This window comes from Aethalodelphis obliquidens, unplaced genomic scaffold, assembly GCF_003676395.1.
Source record: "Aethalodelphis obliquidens isolate GAN/ISIS:26980383/991018 unplaced genomic scaffold, ASM367639v1 scaffold28, whole genome shotgun sequence".
Taxonomy (NCBI): domain Eukaryota; kingdom Metazoa; phylum Chordata; class Mammalia; order Artiodactyla; family Delphinidae; genus Aethalodelphis; species Aethalodelphis obliquidens.
The window spans coordinates 174671-199531 of record NW_020837972.1 but is presented as its reverse complement, the minus strand read 5'-3'; the positions used below and the strand labels follow the sequence as shown (position 1 = coordinate 199531).

General features: G+C 44.8%; 1 protein-coding gene across 2 annotated transcripts in view; it reads left to right on the top strand.

Annotated features, from left to right (window-relative positions):
• The first annotated feature begins 5151 nt into the window (after positions 1 to 5151).
• SLC5A1 (solute carrier family 5 member 1) overlaps positions 5152 to 24861 on the top strand; it is a 52578-nt gene continuing 32868 nt past the window's right edge. The window contains exons 1-2 of one of the 2 annotated variants that reach the window (XM_027124187.1): positions 5152 to 5421; positions 7118 to 7189. In XM_027124187.1, the coding sequence (XP_026979988.1) occupies positions 5287 to 5421; positions 7118 to 7189 (207 nt within the window). In that variant the 5' untranslated portion in view covers positions 5152 to 5286. Of the gene's footprint in view, positions 5422 to 7117; positions 7190 to 12534; positions 12792 to 24861 lie in introns of those variants that run through there. The other variant, XM_027124188.1, reaches the window with a different exon arrangement.

The following is a 24861-nucleotide window of genomic DNA, read 5'->3' as shown; positions in this document are numbered from 1 at the left end:
TATGGATGGATTTAGGTTGCTTCTAATCTTTGCCCGTTACAAATAGTGCTGCAATAAATAACTTAGAACATAGGTCATTTGCCCTTATGTAAGCCTATCTGTAGCATAAATTCTTAGGAAAAAAAGGTCAAAGGGTATGTGAATATAAAATTTTTAAATAGATTTTATTTTTTTAGAGCAGTTTTAGGTTCACAGCAAAATTGAGCTGGAAGTACTGAGTTACCATATCCCCCTCCCTCCATGCACAGCCTCTGTCACTGTCAACATTCTGCACCAGAATGGTACATTTGTTAGAATCAATTAATCTACATTGATACTTCATTATCATCCAAAGTCCATAGTTCACATTACGGCTCACTCTTGGCATTGCACATTCTATGAGTTTTGATAAATAGGTAATGACATGTATCTACAACTAGAGTATCATACAGAATAATTTCACTGCCTTAAAAATTATCTGTATTCTTCTATTCATCTCCCTTTGCTGTCTAAACCCTGGCAATCACTGATCTTTTTTTTACTGTTTCCATAGTTTTGCCTTTTCCAGAATGTCATATAGTTGGAATTACACAGTATATAGCCTTTTCAGATTGACTTCTTTTACTCATTAATATACATTTAACATTCCTCCATGTCTTTTCTTGGCTTGATAGAATATTTGTTTTTATCACTGAATAATATTCCATTGTTTGGATGTACCACTTACTAAAGGACATTTTGGTTGTTTCCAAGTTTTAGCAATCATGCTATAAATATCCGTGTGCAGGTTTGTGTGCAAACATGTTTTCACCTCCTTTGGGTAAATACCTAGGAGCACAGTTACTGGATTGTATGGTAGGACTATGTTTGGTTTTGTAAGAAACTGCCAAACTATCATCCAAAGTGGGTGCACCAATTTACATTCTCACCAGCAATGAATGAGAGTTTCTGTTGTTCCACATTCTTGTCAGCATTTGGTGTTGTCAGTGTTTCGGATTTTGGTCCTATCGTTAGGTGTGTCGTGGTATCTCATTGTTTTAATTTGCAATTCTCCAATGACATATGATGTTGAGCATCTTTTCATATGCTTATTTGTATGTCAGAAGATATATCTGTATATTTGAACAGGTGTCTGTTGAGACCTTTTGCCCATTTTCAAATCGAGTTGTTCATTTTCTTTTTGTTAAGTTTTAAAAGTTCTTTGTATAGGTTTGGTTAACAGTTCTTTATCAGATGTGTCTTTTACAAATATCGTCTCCCAGTCTGTGACTTGTCTCCTCATTCTCTTGATATAATTTTGATAGATGTTCTCAAATTACTCTGTTAAAGTTGGTACCAATTTATACTTTCACCTGTAATGTGTGAGAGTAAATGTTTCCTCTATGACTCAATGTATTATCAATTTATTTGTGATTTTTTTCCAGTCTGATAGGTAAAAAATAGTATCTTACTGTAGTTTTAATTTCCATGTACTTTATTAGAGAGAGACTGGGTATCTTTTAGTATGTTTATGTGCCATTTGTATTTTCTTTTTTTAAAAAAATTTTTATTTTTGGTTGCGTTGGGTCTTCGTTGTTGTATGCAGGCTTTCTCTAGTTGCAGTGAGCAGGGGCTACTCTTCATTGTGGTGCGTGGGCTTCTCATTGTGGTGGCTTCTCTTGTTGCAGAGCACGGACTCTAGGCTTGCAGGCTTCAGTAGTTGTGGTACTCGGGCTCAGTAGTTGTGGCTCACAGGCTTTGCTGCTGCGTGGCATGTGGGATCTTTCCGCACCAGGGCTCGAACCCGTGTCCCCTGCACTGGCAGGCAGATTTTTAACCCCTGCGCCACCAAGGAAATCCTGTATTTTCTTTTATATGAACTGTTTGTATTTTTTGTTCATTTTTCTGTTAGGATTGGTTCTTACATTGCTGTGGATGGTGAGACTAAGGATAAACAAATCCTATGGGCCAGTTTAGAGCGGAGCTCAGTATTCTCAAAAATATCCTCTCTATACTCTTCATTTTTGCCCAGTTCTTTGCATCTTGGATCCATTCACTGCCAGCATCATCTGTGGCTCAAGGTCCTGAATTTTCAGTGACTCTGTTTCTGCTGTTTTGACTGATGTTATGGTTGTTCCACATTTGATACTGAGTGTGAGTTTCACCCAACTTGAATACTCCCTTCCTTCCTAGGATTACCACTCTGGGAAATCCCATTCTTCTTAGTCAGCAATACCTTAAGGTCTTGTAAATATATAATCCTTTTACTGATACATGCCAACTGTGATCATGAAATAGCACAGTTACTCATCTTTATAAGTATTTTGAAATTCCCTTTAACTCAATCCTACTGCCATTGTTACAATGGGGTCACTGTTATGTCACAATATCTCTGATGTCCGGTGTGTCATGCAGGTAGAAAGTGTGACAAACAGGACAGGAAACAGATTTAATTCAGTTTGGAGCTCTTTCACTTTTCTATCAATCCATCTATCACCCATCAATCCACCCATCCATCCACTATTCATCCATCCATCCATCCGTCCATCCATCCATCCACCCACCCATCCTGTGATTGCTCTTATTTGAAAGAGGATCAAAAAATACCTCCACACCCATTCCATAGCAGCATTAGTCACATGGCTGAAAGGTGAAAGCAACCCAAATGTCCATTAGTAAATGAATGGATAAACAACATGTGGTCTATTTACATAATGGAATGATTCAGCCTTTAAAAGGAAGGATATTCTTTTTAAAACATCTTTATTGGAGTATAATTGCTTTACAGTGGTGTGTTAGTTTCCGCTTCTGCTTTATAACAAAGTGAATCAGCTATACATATACGTGTATCCTCATATCTCCTCCCTCTTGCGTCTCCCTCGCATTCTCACTATTCCCAGCCCTCTAAGTGGTCACAAAGCACCGAGCTGATCTCCCTGTGCTATGCGGCTGCTTCCCACTAGCTATATATTTTACATTTGGTAGTGTATATAAGTCCATGCCACTCTCTCACTTCGTCCCAGCTTACCCTTCCCCCTCCCTATGTCCTCAAGTCCATTCTCTATGTCTGCGTCTTTATTCCTCTCCTGCCCCTAGGTTCTTCCTAACCTTTTTTTTTTTTAGATTCCTTATATCTGTGTTAGCATATGGTATTTGTTTTTCTCTTTTTGACTTACTTCACTCTCTATGACAGACTCTAGGTCCATCCACCTCACTACAAATAACTCAATTTCGTTTTTTTAATGGCTGAGTAATATTCCACTGTATATATGTGCCACATCTTCTTTATCCATTCATCTGTCGATGGACACTTAGATTGCTTCCATGTCCTGGTTATTGTAAATAGAGCTGCAGTGAACATTGTGGTATATGATTTGTCTCATCTTTGATGATGGTCTGTTTCCCTTACTGGGCTGGAAGCCCTGTGAGGAAGGTAAGAGCCCTGTGAGTCTTGTTCACAGCTGTATCCCTAGAGTCATTGCACATGACCTGGCACATAGAAGCTGCTCTTTTGTTGTAAGAGTGAATGAATGAATGAATGCCTTTTATGGTCTCTCCTTGGCTGCCACCCATCCCTTTCCTTCTCTGGCCACCTATGTTCTGCTGTCCTAGAAAGATCAAAGAACAGCTTGGTCCCTCCTTTGAGGTCCTTTAGCACTTCCAAGCCTTCCTCCCACTCACGCTTTGGATTTGCTCATTTCCACAGACTTCACTTTTAGAACCGGGCATGGGCTGGCAGCCTGCAGCTGGTGGTTAAAGGCTGGACTTTTCCTGTGGGTGAGCTCACTTCTAGACCAGACTGGAAGTTCCCTGAGGGCAGGGACTCTGCTTGGCAGAGTCAGGTGAAAAAGCTTTGCTGAATGCGGGAACCAGTGGACACAGGTGGAAGGCAAGCTGCTCCAAGCTGTGGCTGACTGCTGAGCTCTAGGTCATGGGAGGCATCCACGGTGAAGAGCCCCTGCTTCCAAGATCCCCAAATGGGGAATTTTTTCTTCCTGTGGGCAGGTGTTATGATGGGCCCTTATACAGTTTACAGTCCTGGGGGATGGGTGGGGGAAGTGGGGACAAACAAGCACTGAAGAGGCAGGAGGGCAGTGGCCCTCAGAGGCAACAAGGTGCAAAGGAATGGGCTGCTTGACTTTAAGCAGTGGATGGATGTCTGGTGGTGGGCAGGGAGGGCCTGAGGCAGAATAGCATCCTGGCGGGTTTGGATGGTCCTTCCCCCTCCCTCACCTCATCACCTAGCAAGGGTCCCCTCTCCAAAGTGGCTGCTCTGGGGCCTCCAGCACCAGCCCCTGAGAGCATCCCAACCCTCCTCTGAACTAGGGCTGCCTTGGTCTGGGCTGCATGGTCACCTCTGTCACTGGCTCACTGTGTGACCTTTGGTGAGTTGTGCCTCTTCTCACAGTCATCTCTCTTCTGAGCCTTGAGTTCCAAATTAGACATGTGTTTCCAGATGGGTAGGCTGAGCCCCCAGAAAGGGCTAGGGTTTGATGAGTTCCTTGGAAGGGATTCTGTAGTATCTTTCCTCCCTCCCACCTGCCTTGGAAGGGCCCCAAATAACATTACTGGGTGAGGCACAGGGCAAGGAAATAGCTCCCAGGGGGATCCTTTTCCCCAGTCTCAGTTCCTTCTTCCTTACAGCTGGGGTAACAGTGCCCCTTGGCGCTGCAGGCTGTAGAGGGAGAGGCAGAAAGGTGGATGGGTGAGTGGTCATCCCACTCACCCATGAGTGGCCAAGATACTGCCATCATGCTGAATTTTCTTCCAGCAACATCCAGCAACTTCTGGTTCTCACCAGAATGTTCTCCATGGAGGCCAAGAACTTGGCTGATTCCTGGAACAGTCCCGCACTCATTTTACACATGGAGAAGCCAGGTCCACAGAGAATACAAGATTGGTCCAACAGCAGGTGGCAGGTGATCTGAAGCTTCTAGGCCCCCAGCACCAGGAAGCCTGGCTCCTCAATGGAGCCGCTGGAGCCCTGGCCTGGGTGTTGCCACACAGCAGCCCAGGTGAAGCTGCCCCGTGCCCAGTGCCGGTGCGGGAGCACAGTGGGCCTTTGTGCTAGGAGGGCACCACTCCCTGGCCGGCCCCACCCCACTTGAGGGAGAGTGCTTATCTACCCGCCCACCTCACCGCCAAAGCTCTGCCAGCTCCTCCTTGTTGTGCACTCAGAGCTGCTCCCCGACGGCGCAGCGCTGGGGCTCCTGCAAGACAGCACTGCTGCCAGACTTCACGGGTCCCCTCCCCGGGACTGATCATTAACCCGGAGACCATATAAGGAGCGAGCGGCCTGGGCTGGAGGGACGCATTGCGGCCGCCGTCATGGACAGTAGTACCTGGAGCCCTGCGACCTCTGCCACCGCCGAGCCCCTCAAGGCCTATGAGCGCATCCGCAATGCGGCCGACATCTCTGTCATTGTTGTCTACTTCGTGGTGGTGATGGCTGTCGGGCTGTGGGTATGTAGGGGTCCTGAAACGCGGGCTGAGGTGGCAAGGGCCAAGGGGAGGGAGGAGGGGGCACACGGAGGAGCCACCGCCTTGGTGAACTGCAAGGAGGGGAAGGTGGGCTGAAGGGTGTGTGGAGCCGGGTGGAAATGACTTGGAAATGTTTGAGAGGAGTTCAGGGGGCACCGTGTGAGGTGAGGGGCCAAGCAAGGGTGAGCAGAAGTCGGGGTGCTGGCCAGTGCCTGAGGAGGCTCCCCCACCCCGGCTCTGTGAGCAGAGAAGGAGAGTGAGAGATTGGAGAGGCTGGGGGCTGGGGGTGTGAGGGGCAGGAGAGGACCAGCTGGTAGCTGCAGGAAGGATCCCAGGGCTTGGGAAATGAGCCCCAGGAAGGTGACTACTGTCCTGCCTCTTAGTCATCCAGTTTCAGAGGGGAAAGAAGCAGGGTAGATCCAGAAGGACACCAGCCTCTGCCAGCTGCAGGTGCTTTGGGGCAGCCCAAGGCAGAGGGGCTGCCCTGCGTCCCCCACCTGGGAGAGGTCTTGTGCCCTGGGATCTAGGGGCTGGAGTGAGTGAGAGCTGAAAAGCTGGGCCCAGGAAGAGGAGGAGGAGGAGGAAGACTGGAGGGTGGCCTGGTGCTGGGGAGAGGGAAATGTGTGTGGCTCCCTTTTGGGACTATGGGGACACACCAAACCAGAGAAACTTGTTCTTAGCAGTCTTGAACTTGGAAATTTCACTTGTGACAGACGTCGGCACACCTAGCAACTGGAAGAGAGGTATTTTTAAGTGTGAACATATTCCAGTCACTCTCAAAGGCTTTCATGAGGGACCGCAGGCCAGGAGGCTGAGGTGCTAGCAGGTGGTTGAAGTCGTTTGACTTAGAGTAGAGGAGGGTGGGCATTAACCCCTTCATGGCCAAGAGATTTTTTTTAGAGATAAAAGGAAGTGTTGATTTTTAAAAAGAAAAAAATAATTGTAGAAACCAGATGTGACTGAAAGCCTAAAGTGTCACAAGGAATCTGTGTGGCTGATTCTTGCTCAGTACTCTCAGCTTCCCAGACATGGTGGAAAGTCCAGCCAGGAGCCAGGGTTCTCAGGTTTAGCACTGGCTGTGACACATGCCAGCCTTGCGATGTTGGTAACCCCACTCAGTCTCAGTTTATTCAAATGTGCAATGCGTACAATCTTACCTGTTCTTATGACACCCCACGTGGCTGTGAGGATCTGCAGAGATGTATCTGAAAGCTCCTTATGGACTCTAGGAGTCTTCAGAATGACCTTCAGAATGGTCTTTCCCTGACCAACTTTCAGAGCCTGATTCCTTGGAACTTTTTTTTGTTTCAGCCCTAGCTACCTCCCCTGCTCCTTGGGGCTGTTGGTCCCCTTGCTATTCCCAGAAAAACCACTACAGAGGCCCTAAGACTATGGCCTATGGAAGCCTCCCTGCCAGGAGTCCAGAAATATCTGAGCCATGCTCTCCTTGGCACTGCCTAGGGCACAGGGGGCTCAACAAATCTGTGTTCATTGCCTGTCAAATATAGGTTCCTGCCTCCGTCTTCTGAGCTTCAAGGAAGTAAGGAATGTGGAAGTGTTTCAGAAAGTGAAGTGGGTTGAAGAAAGTGCAAGTATATGGGGGATGGGGGTGATCCTCTTGGCTGGCAAGGTTACTCCGTTCTAGTTTTCTATTAAATTTTTGACACTTCCTCCCCAGGCCATGTTTTCCACTAATCGTGGGACTGTTGGAGGCTTCTTCCTGGCAGGACGAAGTATGGTGTGGTGGCCGGTAAGTTTTCTCTGAAATACTATTTGCTGAACCACGATATTCCCCATAGGAGGCCATTTTCTTGTTGGCTTTGGGTGATGGTTCTTCTTTCTTCTTGCCTTAGATCCCTGATAATGGGTCACCTGCTCTCCAGGTCTCTGGGCACCCTTAATCTCTTGCAGTAAGGGAATAGCCTTTAAATAAATAACACTTGGAAGTTTTTCAAGGGATAAACAGAGGAAAGACTTCACAAGGAGGACAGCGTGGAGAAGCAAAAAGAGCACACAGTCCGAGGTGATCTTGGGCAAGTCTGAGATTCCACTTCTCTTTCTATAAAATGGGAGTTGGTAATATTTGCCTTCCAGGAGTATGATGAGAAGCGGAGACTGCTTGTGGGGTGGAAACTCAATAAATAGTAGCTCTTTTGCTACCTTTTTGCTACTTTAAGACCCACAGAGGAAAGACTTTATCTCTCCTACCTCAGGAGCCTAACACAGTGCCTGATACACAGGAGGCCCTCAATAAACATTTGTAGAGTGGCTGGAGAAGGAGCCCCCTACTGTCCCCAGTTACAGTTTTCCTCATCTCTTGGTGGATTTTGTATTTTGTATAAACGTGAGGTGTTTTCCCTGATACTTGCACATAGGCAGAAGTATCCCAATCAAAGGACGTGTGCATGGGTGGAAGAGAAACTGGAAGGGCCCTTCCATCCTAACAGCACAGGGCTCTGCTGGGTTATCAGTCAGCCCAATGATTATTTCAATCCAGAGTTCTCATCGAAACTACTGGTTGACCAGATTGGCCAAATTGTGAAATTCTTTGGGCGTAAGATACAAGCAGGACTGACTGGTGAAAGGGGCAGGGGTAATGAAATGTACATACAATGAGAAGAGAGCGACAGCTATGGAGGAAGAGAAGCAAGAAAGTGAAGACTGTCACTGTCGTATACACAGAACAGAGGGAAGGTAGGAGGAAATCATGCCACTTCCTGCACTTGGCCTTTGATCAGCTATTTGGGGATGGATTTTAATATTTGGCATCTTCACAGTTGCTAATGTTATCCCTGAAGTCATTTCTGCTTTACCCTTGGCCAAGAATACTGGGCAGATGCTGACTTCTGTGTTGGGTCCCTCATGGTGGTCTCTCCTGACACATTTTATCTTCTCATGCTTTGAACTTTGGTGCTTTCCTAAAAGCTGGTGTTGGATAGGCAGCTCTGATCACAAAGTTCAAGGCAAGGTTGGAGTAGTTCCTCTAGAACTGCACTGTCCAATATGGTAGCCACTAATCACATTGGCTTTTTAAATTGAAATTAAAATAAGATAAATAATTTGTTTCCTCAGTCACACTAGCCATATTTCAAGTGCTTAATAGCTACATGTAGATGGTAGCCACCATATTGGACACTGCAGATCTAGAACATTTCCATCATTTTAGAAAGTTCTATTGGACAGTGCTGCTGTACAGATTTCACAGCCAAGGCTGGCATGAAATCTCAGTGGACTTGAGATTTTCTGAATTAGAAAACTGAATAGGACCTTGCAGTTTACTTTAGTTGTTAAGAAACCAGTGTATCCCCACCCCATCTAATGCTTCAATGCCCCCAAGAGTAAGCCTGCCATCCAGGATGTTTATCCAGCCTTGGTTTGCATCCTGACCTCTTTTCTCTTCCTTCCTCCCTCTTTAACAGGAAACTCATATCTCTTCATGTAAATTTTCTAGGGCCGATTTATTGGGGATAAGGCCTTAGCTTCCAATCTCTGGGTCTTGGAGAAGCCAACAAGAAGGCAGAGGCATGGGGCAGAACCACCCGTAGGAGATATACATTTTGGGCTAGGCCTGGGAACACATCACATCTTAACCAGTGATGATGTCTTTCTTCCTGATGGCACCTGGGTTTGGATCTGGGCTGAGAGTTGGGTGATGAGAGGATTAGCCCCACCCAAAACAGATAATGTGGGGTTTCCGGTGGGTGTTGTTTTCCTTACTCATGTCTTGGATTATTCTAACCAACAGAGAAACATGACATCATTCCGCTTTTGTGCAGAAGTCCCTGTTTCCTTGATGAGGCTGAAATTTGACTTTTCTTCCTCCAACAACAGTTTCCATCTAAGGTTTCACGAGATTATGTTAATGGTTCATAAACCTGCTGGTGTATCTGAGTCACCTGGATGTGCTTTCTAAAAATACAGATTCCTGGACCTCACTCCAGACCTACTAGATGAAAAAACCTTGGAAGAGGGCCCCAAGAATCTGCATTTAAAAAAAGCTTACCAGGTGCTTTTGATGATTAGGCAGGCTTGATAATCACTGGTTTGGGTAGACTCTTCCCTAACTGGTCAGATTTACCGAGAATATCAACATCTATTAGGGATCCTGGCAAGGGGGATTCTTGAATGGGGATACAATGACCTCTAAGTCCCTCCCAACTCTGAAAATGCTCTAATTCTAGAAAATTCTAGAGTAGAATGAGTATGGGCTTTGAAGTCAGCTCATCTGACCTGCCTCATTTACTAGTTGTATGACCCTGGGGAAGTCACTGAACTTCCCTGAGCTTCAGTTCCTCCCTCTATAAAATAGGAGAATAATATGTACTTTGGAGGGTTCTTGTCAGGATTAAATGAGATTATGCATGTGCAGCACTCAACACTGTGCTTGGCAGGTGCTCAGTAAATGGGGACATTAACAAATGGAAGGAAGGTTAAGAGCGTCAGGGCATCTTACCCCTAAGATGCCCTGACGCTCTTAACCTTCCTTCCATTTGTTAATGTTCACAGACCTACTAGAGAATGGACTTGAGGATATGGGGAGGGGGAAGGGTAAGCTGTGACAAAGAGAGAGAGTGGCATGGACATATATACACTACCAAACATAAAATAGATAGCTAGTGGGAAGCAGCCGCATAGCACAGGGAGATCAGCTTGGTGGTTTGTGACCACCTAGAGGGGTGGGATAGGGAGGGTGGGAGGGAGGGAGACGCAAGAGGGAAGAGATGTGGGAACATATGTATATGTATAACTGATTCACTTTGTTATAAAGCAGAAACTAACACACCATTGCAAAGCAATTATACTCCAATAAAGATGTTAAAAAAAAAAAAAGAGTGTCAGGGCAACGCCCCAGCTGGCACTTGTCTGGTGCCCAGTAAATGGAAGCTAGCATTTATGTGAAGATATTGCTACCACATCACTTAAATTTAACTTTCACATTGTGTGAGTATATGAACACGATTTATATGTAATTTATTTATACTACTGTAAGTTATCAATTCCAGCTACACATTGACCGCATTTTTACAGTTCTGAGATTGACTGTGTCTGACAGTTAGTGGCATGCCATACTTTAAGTGGCAATGTTTTTTCTTCTTCGTGCTCCGTGGTATGTCTTACAATAGTTGGTGTTTTTGATTCAGTAAAGTATGGTTATATTCTAAGGTAGTAGTTTTTATCTTTTATTTTTTTTTACATCTTTATTGGAGTATAATTGCTTTACAATGTTGTGTTCGTTTCTGCTGTATAACAAAGTGAATCAGCTATATGTATACATATATCCTCATATCCCCTCCCTCTTGCATCTCCCTCCCACCCTCCCTATCCCACCCCTCTAGGTGGTCACAAAGCACTGAACTGATCTCCCTGTGCTATGCAGCTGCTTCCCACTAGCCATCTATTTTACATTTGGTAGTGTATATATGTCAGTGCTATTTCTCACTTCGTCCCAGCTTACCCTTCCCCCTCCCCGGTAGCAGTCTTTAAAAATATGTTCACTACAACTCTTAGGCGCTGTAGAAATGCCTCAGGGGCTGCCCTCACTCTCCTTCCCAGCAACCCGTCTTTTATTTATTTTATATGAGGGGAATCTGCTAAGATTTTGTTTGAGGGCAAGGTTCTGCTGACTTACAAAATTTAAAAACTGCTAATTTAGAAGAAAAATAAGCATGATGATTTCCATTCTAAAATTTAAAATGATTTTAAAACTATTGTAGTACACACTTGAAAGAACAACAAGGCATGCAAGAAAATGCAAATCAAACTACTTTCTCTCCAAAATTGAAAAATAGTTTAAACTGCATCAAAACTATATTTCAGAAAGAATATATTTCTTTCTTTTTTTTTTAAATGGATACGGCTGCCTTCTGCAGTCCCCAAATTGGAACGTGTGGTTTGACCAGTTCAATTGCACTTCTGGGTGCAAAGGAGAAGCACGTGCGTGGGAAATATGGGGCACCCCCCCAAGGTTTTAGGGACATTTGAGGGACCCACACCCTGGTGGGGAGGAGAGGTTTGGGGACCTCTCTTGGGTGGATGCGTGCCTCTCCCAGCCGTCCTTGTCCTCGCTCAGGCCATTGTGCTAATGTTGGCCAGGCTGGAGGGGATCCTTCTGGGTGGGCATTCAGAGGAAAATACCTGAATAGGTAATGCAGATAATTGGGGCCTGCCAAGACATTCTGTATTTTCTTTCTTTTTTGGCCGCGGGGCATGCGGGATCGTAGTTCCCTGACCAGGGATAGAACCCGTGTCCCCTGCAGTGGAAGCGCAGAGTCTTAACCACTGGACTGCCAGGGAATTCACAAAACTATGCTTCTAAATTTCCCTTTGGATTAAAATACAAAGTCAGTTTAAGCCTGTCTTCGGTCTATAAGTTTATAACCAGAATATCTGTCCTCAAATGTGCTGGCCCAAGGAGGACATCACAGGGGCCACAGGCTCTTGCAGCTGACATTTCTCTCAGCCTCCAAGGGGACACTTTGCCTCCTTCATCTGCCTTTAGCACTGTTGCTTTGTGCTGTAGGATGCGTGAGCAACCAGAGAAACTTCGGAAGGATAGTCCCAGGGGATTTTTAGGAGGAAAGGACTTGTATTGACCTTGGATTGATACACCTGAGGCCCCGAGGGCTTGGATAGTCACCCATGAGAAAAGCAGGTGGAAATCAGAGCTCATAAAATCTGAAAGAAGATTGGATAAAGGAGACGCCAGTTGGGGGGCATTCCTGGGGGCTTCAGTGACTTTGAATGTGGCAGTTGTGACCTGTAACAGGTGGAGATCCAGGCACTCTAGAAAAGGACCCCGTTCTTAAAAAGTTAATGAGGGCAAGAGGGAGAAATAGTTTGTGCTTGGCTTAGGGATAAAAGTGAGGGACCATTGGGAGGAGGAGCAAGGACTCCAGGGCTGGGTAAAGGAAGGTCAACTCACAAAGAGGGCCAGGCAGGGAGGGCCCCAGAAACCTGAGTCACATTGAGGCAAGCCAAGCCAACTGAGAAACACGAAACCTTGTTAGTGAAATGAAACCTTATGTAATTGTGGGCTGGCACCATGGTTTGGTGCCTTTGATGAACAGCTGCCTGGGTGCTGTGCTATATGATTCTTTGAGGATGTGGGAGACGTGAAAGCAGGAAAGTGAGCTTTGAAGGGGAAATTCTCCATGCCTTGGCTAGTGGCAGCAGAAATTACTTAGAGAGATAGAGCCCCAGGTACACAGCCCCACGGAGAACTTTTGTTTTGGAAGAGAGTTTGGTCACACCAGCCAGGACCACTGGCAGAGCCAGGTCCATGGGAGCAGCAAGTACAACAGGGCTGAGCCAACCCTTCAACAACCCCCAAGGCATTTTCAAACACTTCAGAAGTAAGTATTCTAAAGGGAGTGGGGACCTCACAAGGAGCCAGAGGACTTGCTTTGTCCTAGATTTGTGACGTCAGGCAAATCATCAGCCTCTCTGAGTCTCAGAGAGTCTTCTCAGTGTGGGAAACAGTAAGACTGAGATCTCAAAGCCTCTTCCAGGACTAAAATGCTGAGATTTCACACCACAGAGGAAGGAACAAGCATGGGGGAAATGGGTGTGTACATGCGAGCCAGTCCATTGCCAGTGGAAATGTGATGGCTGTGTGTCTCTCAATAGCCACAGTTTCTTTCCTTCCTTTACTATTAAAGAATCATCAGAGAGGAGTATATCACAGTGGTTTAGGTCACGGGTTGACAAACTTTCTTTGCAGAGGCCCACAAAGTAAATATCTCTGTCACAACTACTAAACTCTGCTGCTGTAGCATGAAAGCAGCCATGGACAATACATAGATAGATGGGCATGGCTGTGTTCCAGTAAAACTCTATTTATAAAAACAGGAGGATGGCCAGATTGGGCCCGTAGACTCTAGTTTGTTGACCTCTTGTTCAGGTCTTGGCCAGGCTGCTTGGGTTCAAATGCAGCCTCTGCCCCTTACTAGCTGTGTGACCCTGTTTGGGTTACTAAACATCTGTGTGCCTTACATTTGTTTTCTTATAACAGAGATAACAGTACTTACTTGAGGTTGTTTTGAGGATGCACACTCAGTCTCAGAACAGAACCTGGCACACAAACTCTCAGGTTTAGCTCTTGTTCTTTTTTCAATCATCTATCTGATTGAATCCTCAGTGATCCAGCAAGAATGACGATTAACCCCATGGGTTGCCCAAGTTCACACAAGATAACAGTAGAGCTAGGGTTCTCCCTGTTCTTCTGGTTACTCAGGTCTCTTTTTCCTTATCCTTTGAGATGGAAATTTATGAGATCTATAGGTACAATCTACAGGTTTCTCTGAAAACCAAGACAATCTTTCATTTAGGTTCGACCATAGACCCTGATGGAAATTTTCTCTGAGGAAAGAGGACAGCTTCTCATACTTCTTAGACTCTTTTGAGTAAAATGTATCTGATTAAGTCTCTAAAACCTAATGATCAGATCAAAGTTCAGTCACTTAGGATGCTACTGGAGTGGCCACCGGGAGGCCTGGAACAGCCTGGCAGGCCTAATACCTAGGTGAGAACTCATGAATGAGAGAGGAAGAGCAGGAACAAGGCGAATGGACATAGGAGAGGCAGAGAGCTCACCAAGGGAGCAAGGGTTGGGAAGATGTGAGATGGGAGACAGACAAGTACTTGACCTTCATAAGCCCGGGTGCCTGCCAAGTCCAGGTGGCCCTGTCTTCCTGCTCTGATTGCATGTAGCTGTGTGTGCTTTCATTTGTCCCAGGGTTGAGCCTGTGTTTTCCTTAATCTTTTTTTTTTTTTTTTTTAAATCTCTTCCACCACCTAGTCCAGGGCCTTGCATCTAGTATGTGCTGAATTAAAGGAATGAGAGGGAGAAGAGGGATATGTCCCCAGACCCTCATACTGGATCCCTTTGTCAATGTCACCTGAGCCTTCAGCCTGCATTCTGCTCTCTGGTGCAGTGACTACACTGTGTAGGTGGTGGAAAGAATTCAGGAGGTTAGGAGGGTGCTGAGTCCAAGTGAAAGGCTGCTTCCAGCAGTGCTCCACGTTTCTGTTCCTATGTACACAGAACATTTTTTTCCTTTAGGTTTTTTTTTTTTTTCTTGGCTCATGGTAGTAAAACTGGAAAACCAAGCCTGGCCCTAATTAGGGTGCCTGATTTCAGCCCAGATTGGACTCCTTGGTAAAGGCTGGTGTGGTCATGCTTCCTCACTATCTCAAACATTTGGTTTCTCTCAGTTTAAGTCAAGATTTTGCAAACCTTGTCAGTTCCCATATATCTGTGTCTCATTTGTGGTGAGAGTTTTTTGCTTAGCATGCCAGTGACTGCCTTACTCTTGAAGGACCAGTTCTTTCTCTTCCTCCTCCTCTTTCTTCTCTTCCTTCTCCTCTTCGTCCTCCCCCCTGCCTTCCTCCTCCTCTTGCTCTCTCCCCCTCATCCTTCCCTCTCTCTCTTTGGTGGACCCATTTCCCTCCAATTCTTCAAGGCTTGGTTTCCTTTGAGGAGTTTCTCTGATTCATGCACAGGCACTCACCATCCCATGTATCCTTTGTGTTCCGCGGCCTCAGTTGACTGTGTGTAGCCAAGTTCCTGTCATCTAGTTTGTACCTAAGCTCCTGGCTTCTCCTTTCCCTCTGGCTGTCTTCCCAACATTCTCTAACACACTAGCAATTCTGCCAACAGAGAAAGGGAAAAGTAAGTTATAATCAATATCTCTAGTTGGTTGAGGTCAGAAGAGTGCTGAAACTATCAGCCATGATGAAGTCTTTGGATTGTTCATGTTAGAAATGTGTCTGGGCTTTCCCTGTCTACTAGTGGCATGGCACATTTTGAGTTGGCTACAGCTATATGTTTGTTCTGGATAAACTATATGCAAGGGAGGTGATTTGGAGTTGGGGTTAAGAGCATAGGCTCTGGATCCAGGCTGCCTTGGTCTTAACCCCAGTTCCATCCATTCCTATCTCTGTGGCCTTGGCTGAGTTACTTACCCTCTCCTGACTCAGTTTCCTCAACTTCAAAATAGAGGTCATAGCACCTACCTCACAGGGTTGTTTTGAGGATTAAAGTAGTTAATACATGTAAATCTCTTAGAATAGTATACAGTTAGTACTACCCAAGTTGGACATTCTTATCATCATCATCATCATTGTCCTTATTATTGTATCTCATCTCCAGATCCTCCTTCTTTTTATTTATTTATTTATTTAGCTGCTCCAGGTCTTAGTTGCGGCACGCGGGATCTTCACTGCTGCAGGCGGGATCTTCATTGAGGCATGTGGGATCTTTAGTTGCAGCACGCGAACTCTTAGTTGCAGCATGTGGGATCTAGTTCCCTGACGAGGGATCTAACCCAGGCCTCCTGCATTGGAGGCGCGGAGCCTTAGCCACTGGACCACCAGGGAAGTCCCCAGATGCTCCTTCTTAAAGTGTGAATTCAATCATTTATCCATATATGCATTGCTATTATTTCATTCTACATTTACATATTGATTACCTTCTATGTGCCATTCTGTGTTAGGTGCTGGCATATATTTGTGTGTGTGTGTGTGTGTGTGTGTGTGTGTGTGTGTGTGTGACACACATTCTTACAAAATGTATCTGAAATTACAAATAGCGGTGAGGGTTAAGAAGGAAATGTGTTTGAATCTTTATGTACATAAGAGGATCAGGGAAGGCCTTTCTGAGGATTGGGCATTTAGGTTGAGCTCTGAAAGATGAGAAGGAGGCAGATGAAGACTGGGGGAAGAGCGATCCAAGCAGAAGGAACAGAATTGTCAAAGGCCTGAGGTGAGGAGGAGCTTGGGATACTTGGGAACTGAAAGAGGGCCAGCATAGGGGAGAGACCATGCATATTGATCAGGCCCTTCAGGTGAGCGACCCTGAGTTGTTGATGATCCCAAGGATGAGCCCGTCTGAGCTGGTGAGAGGGTTGGTCTTCAGCCTCCTTGACCTATAAATGCCAACAGAAGACCTCACCCCCCTTTTGTGCCAACAGCCTGTGGGAAGATGCCAGCTTTGGCAGTCGTTTCCTTATTTCACACCCCTTTGGTTGTTGGGGCAAAGAGAGAGTTCATGAAGAAAATAAGTGAAAGGCCACCATTGTCCATTTTGAGTTGACATAGGGTAAACAGAGATTATGATGACTCTGGAGAATGCCTGTGTCTAAATATTTACGAGTCTCCAAAATTAAATAGCCTGAATATGTAAGCCCCACCTTCTCTTCTGTCCCAATCCAGGAAATGTCATCCCTACGAGATGGCAAGGGTCAAAGATTAAATCTTTTCAAACTTCCCCTGTGAAAAGATTCCTTACTAAGGGAACCAAGATGTTAATTAATTAATTAATCAATTTATTTATTTTTAGTTTGGAAAATAGAGTCACTTTTTATTAATACATGTTATTTTTTGTTAACATATAATAAGTCTATTATTGTTATTTTAAATGATTTCACAAATACATATTCTTTCAATTTCTCATTTTATATCTCCAATATAAATATAGATAGATATAATCCTCATAAACTCTTTGGAGTCTTTAAAATTATTTTATTTTATTTTTTTGAATTTTATTCTATTTTATTTTTTTATACAGCATGTTCTTATTAGTTATCTATTTTATACATACTGGTGTATATATGTCAATCCTAATCTTCCAATTCATCCCACCACCACCACCTGACCCAAGATGTTAATTTAGATTAAAGACCAGTTCCCCAGAGGATGAGGGAAGTATCGAAATACAAGTGTGATGCAGACACACACATGCTGTTCCTGAATTTACAATGAGTCAATGAGGTGGGCTGGGGGGGTCTGACTGCATTGTGCCCCTTCAGGGAAGTTCAGAAGGGAATGTCTGGGGAGGAAGGGGGAAAGACAGTGTGGTGCTCTGGCCTCTTCTTCTGTCCCTTGGACAGAAGTCACATTGGGCTGTGGGACCTTGGGCAAATCACGTCACTGCTCTTGTCCTCAGACTTCTTACCTGTAAAATGAAGATGAGAACAATATGCACTTCACAGACTGTTGTAAGCATGATCAGATAAGGTGAATGAAGTGCCTGGCCCAACACTTGGCCTCCAAAGAGGCACTGTAATTTAGTCATCCTCTCTCCCTTTCTTATTCTCCTAGGACGGAGCTCTCAAAGTGTGGTATCCGCAGCAGCAGCAGCAAAAAAAAAAAAAAAAAAAAAACTCGGGTTCTTGTTAGAAATGCAAAATTTCCAACCCCAACCTCGACCAGTGTATCAGAAACTTGAGGGGATGGGGCTCAGCCATCTGTGGTTTAGCAAATCTTCCAGGTGATTCTGACTAGGGTTGCCAGATTTAGCAAATAAAAATACTGGCTGGCCAGTTAACTCTGAATTTCAGACAGTGAATGATTTTTTAGTATAAGTATGTATCACTCAATATTGGCACATACTTTTACTAAAAAATGTATTCTTTTATCTGAAATTCAGATTTAAGTGGACATCCTGTATTTTGAGTCTAGATTGTGGTGCATGCCAAAGTTTGAGAACCACTGTCTGAGGATATCTCGAGCGAGGCATCCAGCACAGCCCAGAGTAGTGGAGAGGAGGCCCTGAGATATCCTGGTAGCATTCCTTAAAGGAAAGACAGAAGCTGAGAACAGGAAGCCATCTCCAGAGCTCTGGACATTCTGGGTGTTATATGATCCATTAACAAAGAAAGTGGTTCCCGGAAATTAGCTGAGTGCATTTTCCATTTGAGCTATGAAGATCTTGCTCCCTCCAAGAGAAAATGACCTCTCTGTCTAAGGAAATTCAGGGAACTCCATCAAAACATGGGCTATGTAAAAGTATCATTAATATTTCTTCTGATTAGTATGGCTTTGTGGGGTAAAACTTTCCTAAAGTTTTCTCACGTGTCACTTCATTTAAGCCAGAGAACACCCTTGTGAAATAGGCTAAGAAGGATTCTTATCCTCAGTTTATAGTGGAGAAAACTGAGGCTCAGGGTAGTAATATGACTTGCTCAAGGTCACATAATTTGTCCTGGCAGAGCCAAGAATTTTTTTTCTTTGGCCGTACTGCATGGCTTGTGGGATCTTAGTTCCCCTACCAGGGATTGAAGCTGGGCCCTCGGCAGTGAGAGCGCAGAGTCCTAACCACTGGACCAAGATTAGAACTGGGTGGGAAGCCTCTCAGTGTGCTTAATAGGAGGGGAAGAAGGTGGGGTGGGGGGCAGGCACACTGTTTAACTATGCTTTCAAGGCATATACAGGGCACTCTTTTTTCAGTCCGGTGGCTACCTCTGATGGTAAAGCTAGGAACACACACAGAACCATTGTCTGTTGCTTTAGGCAATTCTTGACTCTTCAGCTCGTGGTCCTGAGTGTTCACATACTATCTTACTTTGCTAAGGGTGCGGAAGTAAAGAAAAAATGAATGTGTAAACTTGAATCATTTTCTTCCTCTGGGCTTTAATTTTGTTTTCACCTGAAAGAATAGGGTTGACCTTAATTATTTCCAAGGTAATCCCTGCTCTAACATCAGATGACTGAGTGTTGGCAAGTAATAGGCTTTCCCATATATTTCCTATTTTATGTCATATAAAACATAGTTTTCAATTAGCATTCAATGATATTTTCATGTCTTTTTCTACAACCCCAAAAACAAATACATAACTTCCCTGCATACTTTGTTCTAAGACTTCAGGCTCTACAAGTTAATCTGAGACCACCCTGGAATTGTTGCCCTTTATTGTTAAAGGTATTAAAGAATTGTGTTCTGATTATAAAATTACACAAACTCATTGTGGGAAATTTAGAAAAATACAAAAACACACTTAGTGTCTTCTTTTCCAGAGATAATCACTGTTTAATTTGGATAACTCTCTATATCTATCTATCTATCTTTAAAAATTTGGGGATCATATGGTATATAACTTTGTATGTTTTTTTATTTGACATTTTTGTCACAATCATCTCCTCATAACAAATTCTTCAAAGCTATAATTTTAAAGGCAGTGTAATATTTCATCCTAAGTATGTACCTTAATTTATCCAGTGGTTTTCCTATTGTTGGTCATTGATGTTGTTTCCAAATTTCCTGTATTGTAAATAAGGTAGCATTGAACATACTAAGAAAATCCTTACGTATAAGTCTTTCTCTGCATCTCTGATAATTTCTTAAGATAGAATACTAAAAGTAGGATTGTATGGTGGAAGGAGATGATCTTTGGATTTGTGCCAACAAACTGCTTTCCAGAATTACATTTCTATCAGAACTATGTGGGAGAGACTATTTACTTGCCAATACCAAATATTATCATTTAAAATTTTTTGCCGATTTGATAGACTAACCCTCAAGGTCGGATCCCCCTTGAGGTCTTGGTCTCACTAACACTGAGCTTACAGGTCACCCTTTTGACATCTCAGAGCAGTTTAGAGTTTCTAGTCAGCCCCATTGTCTTTAACGGGCCCCGTGTGGGCCTGGCAGGACAGGTTTATTGCTCTTCCTCAGGAGAGAGCCATCCTTGGCATGTCCCCATTAAGAGTCCCGACTCCATGCAGCCAGTGGGAATAAATGCAACTCAAAGGCATTTGGTCACCATGGTTCCTGTCATTTCCCCAAGAGGAGGCTCCAAGGATTTGCTGTCACTCACCCACCCACTCACTCACTCACTCAGCAGACTTTTACTGAGTGCTTGCCATGTGCAAGAAAGGTCCTATGCTAAGTGGAAGCAGAAATGCTCTTCAAGAGCTAGAGGATATTTGGGGGACAACACTTGTCCGGAAGCAGTTACCAAAATAGGACCTGACAGGCACCAGGAGAGTGCAACAGACGACAGGTGGGGTAAGAGGTCAGAGGAGGAAGAGATTGGTTCTGGAAGGTGTCAGCAGAGAGATGGGACTGGGCTTCCCTTTGGTCACTGGGACAGTGTTTTTGCAGGTAGAGCTTGATGGAGAGGGAGTTCCAAGCAGAAGGAAATGGTGTAAACAAAAGCAGGAAGTAGGAAAGCACAGGGCATATCCAGGAGGCTGGGTCTGTGTGATTTAGCTAGAGCATACAGGACTTGGAAGAGTGTGGAGGGGCTGCTGGGATTGGAGAAGGAGGATGAGGCTAGATTGCAGAGACCCTTGAGAGCCTGTAATTCCTCTTCCCATTTTCATGCCATGGCAGGGCAGAGGAGCCCTCCGGTCGGCAATATTTATTGACTCTGGTGGTTGAGGTCATCCTCTGGGAACTCTTATAACCCCTTCTCTTGAGGAGACAAATTGTGGAAGGATTTCCCACAAAGCCTTTAAGTGGCTTCTGTAGACTTCCATATGAAATGTCTCAGTAACTTTGCTATGGCATGAGGATACTTGGGAAGTCTTCATTTAACTGAGCCTGCCGGGTCTGGGGTTCACCAGTGAGACTGGTCAAAGCTTGTTTCAGTCCATGTGCTATATGTTGGCATGTAGAGAAGTGACAGTGTCTCCCACTGGGTGGCCCAAATGCCATGGTAAACTCCGGAAGTTCAGTAGGGGATTTTGGAGAGAGAGCCTCTTTCACCCCAAACTTTTTGTTCTCCTCATCTTAGCATCCCAAGTTTGTAGTTAGTCGCTGGCTTCTGCTCCCAAAGAGAGGTCAAAATAAGTTTAAGGAGGAACAGTGACTTTCAGTGCAGTCTAGGGCAGGTTTCTCAAACTTCACTGTGTGTAAGAACTACCCTTACTTCTCTGATTCAGTAGGTGTGGGGTGGGGACTAAGCACTCGTAGCTCTCCTAAGCTCCCAGGTGAAGCCAGTGCTTCTGGCCCGCAGAGCACTCTGTGAGTAGCATGGTTTAGAGAGCCCATTTCTAGGGCTGAGTTAAGCACTGAAGGAGCGATCACTAGATGGACTGATGTCTGCCTTTGGTTTGAGAGGTAGATGCAGTCCCTGCTAGCTTCCAACTCCAGACATTAATAGTTGGTATGGGGAAATGAATTTGGCCAGATGTTTTCCTTGTGGTTTAAGTGGTTGTCCCTTTAGAGAAGGCTCATGGGAAAACATCAGATTTGTGCCAAACCCTGGAGGGATTGAAGTGAAAAAAATTTAAGTGATAGAGCCACTGTATTGTTAAGGCAAACCACATTATCAGGAATCTAAATTGCAATGAGAGGAAATCTATTCTTGTTAAATGGTCCAGATAATTTAGAGGCAGATTCTCTGACAGTGATGGGAATAAGAGGGACTGGCTTCGTCCTCCGCACTGCCAAGACCCATGGCTGAGAGGCAGGTTTAAAAGTATTTGAAGCCACATGATGTTAAAAACAGATGGTAAGTCAAGAAGGGCAGCCTGCTTAGCTCCGGCCAACCCATGTCTGGACTGGTCTAGAGGCCCAGGGTCTGAGACCTATTTGGGGACACAGGTGGGACTGAGGGCAACAGAGAGAGCAACAAGGGCCACCAGTGAGGAGCAGACACATGAGAAGAGGAAGCTTAGCCTGGAGAAGATTTGAGGGTGGGTACAACCCTTGTCCTCAGATACTGGAAAGACTAGCTTGTGGAAGAGAGATTTGACTTGTTCTGTTGCACTGTAGAGGGCACAAGTAGGACTAAATGGGGAGATTTAAGCTCAAGGTAAAGGAGGACTTTGCAACCATTAGAGTTGTTCCACTATGGATTCAGCTGCCTCGTGAGGTGGGGCATTCTCTGTCACTAGAGGCACGCATCCAGAAGCTGACCTTCACTTGGTGCGGGGGGAGGGAGGGAGGGAGTGTTTCCGAGGGGATTCAAGCTGTGACATCTATGGGCCCATCCAGTTCTGGAAGATTCTGTGATTCTCTAATTTCTCCCTAGGTTTTTCCCTCCTGCCAACAATCTAGGATAGGAAATTTAGGCAGTAAAGTATGATTGTGAATTCCCTAAAGTCAAAGGAAAACATAGTCTTTTTCTCTTTGTAATGTAATGACATTACATTATTTCCCCAATTACCATGCTGCGAAACCTGTTGGGTTTGGTCAGACCCAGCACATTTTGCACTGTGACAGCAAACCATCTAAATACTTGGAATGGCTTCTTGAGCCCCATCAGAGAATGAGGAAGGCCTGGAAAGAAGTTAGTCAGAAGCAAGGTCAAGCTGGGAACATTTCAGAGGAAGTCTGAAATCCTGAACTGAGAAGGAATGTGGGAGGAAATTACAGAGAAGGACAAGATGCTTCATAGGTCACTCCCTAGATGGGGCATGATTCCCAAGTGGACATGAACATGGGTGAGGTGTGGACAGAGAGGGCTTTTGGGAAGTCAGAGTGATGAAAGCATTGTTAACAAGCTCCAGTGAGAGGAAGGGTGGTGTGAAAACCTGTCAGAGGAGTGTAGGTGATAAAGCAATGATGTATGTATGTATTAGCCCGCTTGGGCTGCCATGGCAAAACACAACAGACTGAGTGGCTTGCACAACAGAAATTTATTTTATCACAGTTCCAGGGGTTAGAAATCCAAGATCAAGGTGCTGTCAGGGTTGATTCTGGTGAGACCTCTCTTCCTGGCTTGTGGACGGCTGCCTTCTCTCTGTGCACATTCAGTGAGAGAGAGAGAGACGGAGACATAGAGAGAACTGGTGTCTCTTCCTCTTCTTATAAGGACCAGTCGTATTAGATTAGGTCTTACCCTTATGACCTAATTTAATCTTAATTTCCTCCCTAAAGACCCAATCTCCAAATATAGTCACATTGAGGGTTAGGACTTCAACATATAAATTTTGGAGGAACACAGTTCAGTCCATAACAGTGTCCATTGTAGCTCTTGTGAACTGTCTTTGAGGGTGAAGTGACTGTCCTCTTGGAGGAAAGAAAGGACACTGATTGAGGGCCCGCTGAGTGTGTCATGACTGATTCATAATCTCCTTTGACTCCTGCACAACCCTGTCATGGGAGAAGATTGAGGCTTGCGGATGTTATGATCACCCAGATTGGAAGAGGGCAAGAGAGCATTCAAACTTTAATTTTTAAGCTCATGCTGCCTTCTCACTGGAGGGAACTTTAGTGTGAAATCTTGCTGAATTCCTGGGACTGCATCTTTAAACCCGGAACTGCCAGGAAAGACTGCTTGACAGGCTCATTTGGGGGTCCAGAAGGGTCTCTGAATAGGGAAGTGACTTGATCAGAGTTGTGCTTTGGAGAGGTCATGTGGGTGGGGGGAGACTGGAGAGCACCTCGAAGCCTGTTAAGAAGCAATGACAGCCTGTACAAGGGCGATGTAAAAAGTGCTAGCTTCCTATGCCATTGTGAAGGCAGAGTCAGGGTTTTGTAAATGACTGAGTGCAGGTCACGGGGCGAAGTGGGGGAGGTCGGATGAGGCCAAGGTGAGCGACTGGAAAACAGTAGTGACCATGATAGAAATGAACTGAACCTGGACTAATACCCGCAAAGCTCCCCTGGCCCCCATTCCATCAGATGGTGAAGGGCTGCCTCAGGAAAGCCTACAACTGCTTAAAGCCCACTGTCCCCCTTTGGGGGGATCTTGGAGAGAAATTCTTGAACTTAAGGTTAATCTAATGCAGTTAATCATTACTAGTAATTATGCTCTTAATAGTATAACATTAGGCTTAATAATTTATCAAGTGAGAGATGATAAATGAAAAAAAAAAGATAATGTGTAATGACAGGCAGGCTACATGCAGAAGGGAATCCTGATTAAAAGTGAATTCTTATCCCCACCAAGCTGTGAGGAGAGGAAGGAGGTGGATGTGTTTAAACAGCCTGCTTTCCTCTCAGTTTCTCCTTCTTCTCCTCCTCCTTCTTCTCCTTCTCCTCCTCCTCCTCCTCCTCCTCCTTCTTCTTCTGCATCACAAAGCATTTTACTGTTTGTGCTATAATGAGGATGAAATGCAGTCTAGATCAATAGAATTTTTACACAATGAGAATTCCACTTATGGTCAGAGCCAATGGTTATTTACTTCTTTATGCAAAGCTTACTGGGTCCTATTCTTTTAACAAAGGCAAGCATGCATATGTTGTACAACACGCTTTAAAGTACAGATAACAAAAGATTAAACTCTTAAGCAGCAATGATCAAAGTACACAGTTTCCCTTCTTAATGAATGACATCCGCCCAGTTACTAAAGTCCTGAATCTAGGGGTTACCGTTGTTTACCCTTTCCCGCATTTCCCACGTCTGATACATCAACAGGGCTTATCAACTTTGTTTCTGAAATGTACCCCAATCTCTATGCTTGTCTTTGTCTCAACTGCCACCACCTGAGACCAAGCCGCTATCCCCTGTTACCTACAGGCAGCAACTGCCTCCCACATGTTTTTTTGTTTTCTCTCTTGCCCCCAACAATACACTCTCCACATGCTTGAGAGCAATAATTAAAAACAAGTTAGATCCTTTCCCTCCCCTGCTTGAAACCCTCCAGTGGCTTCCCATCAGACAGAGTAAAATCCACTCTCCTATCCTGGCTTGCTAGGACCTACGTGATGTATCGCCTCCCAACTTTCCAGCCTCATCTCACACCACCCAT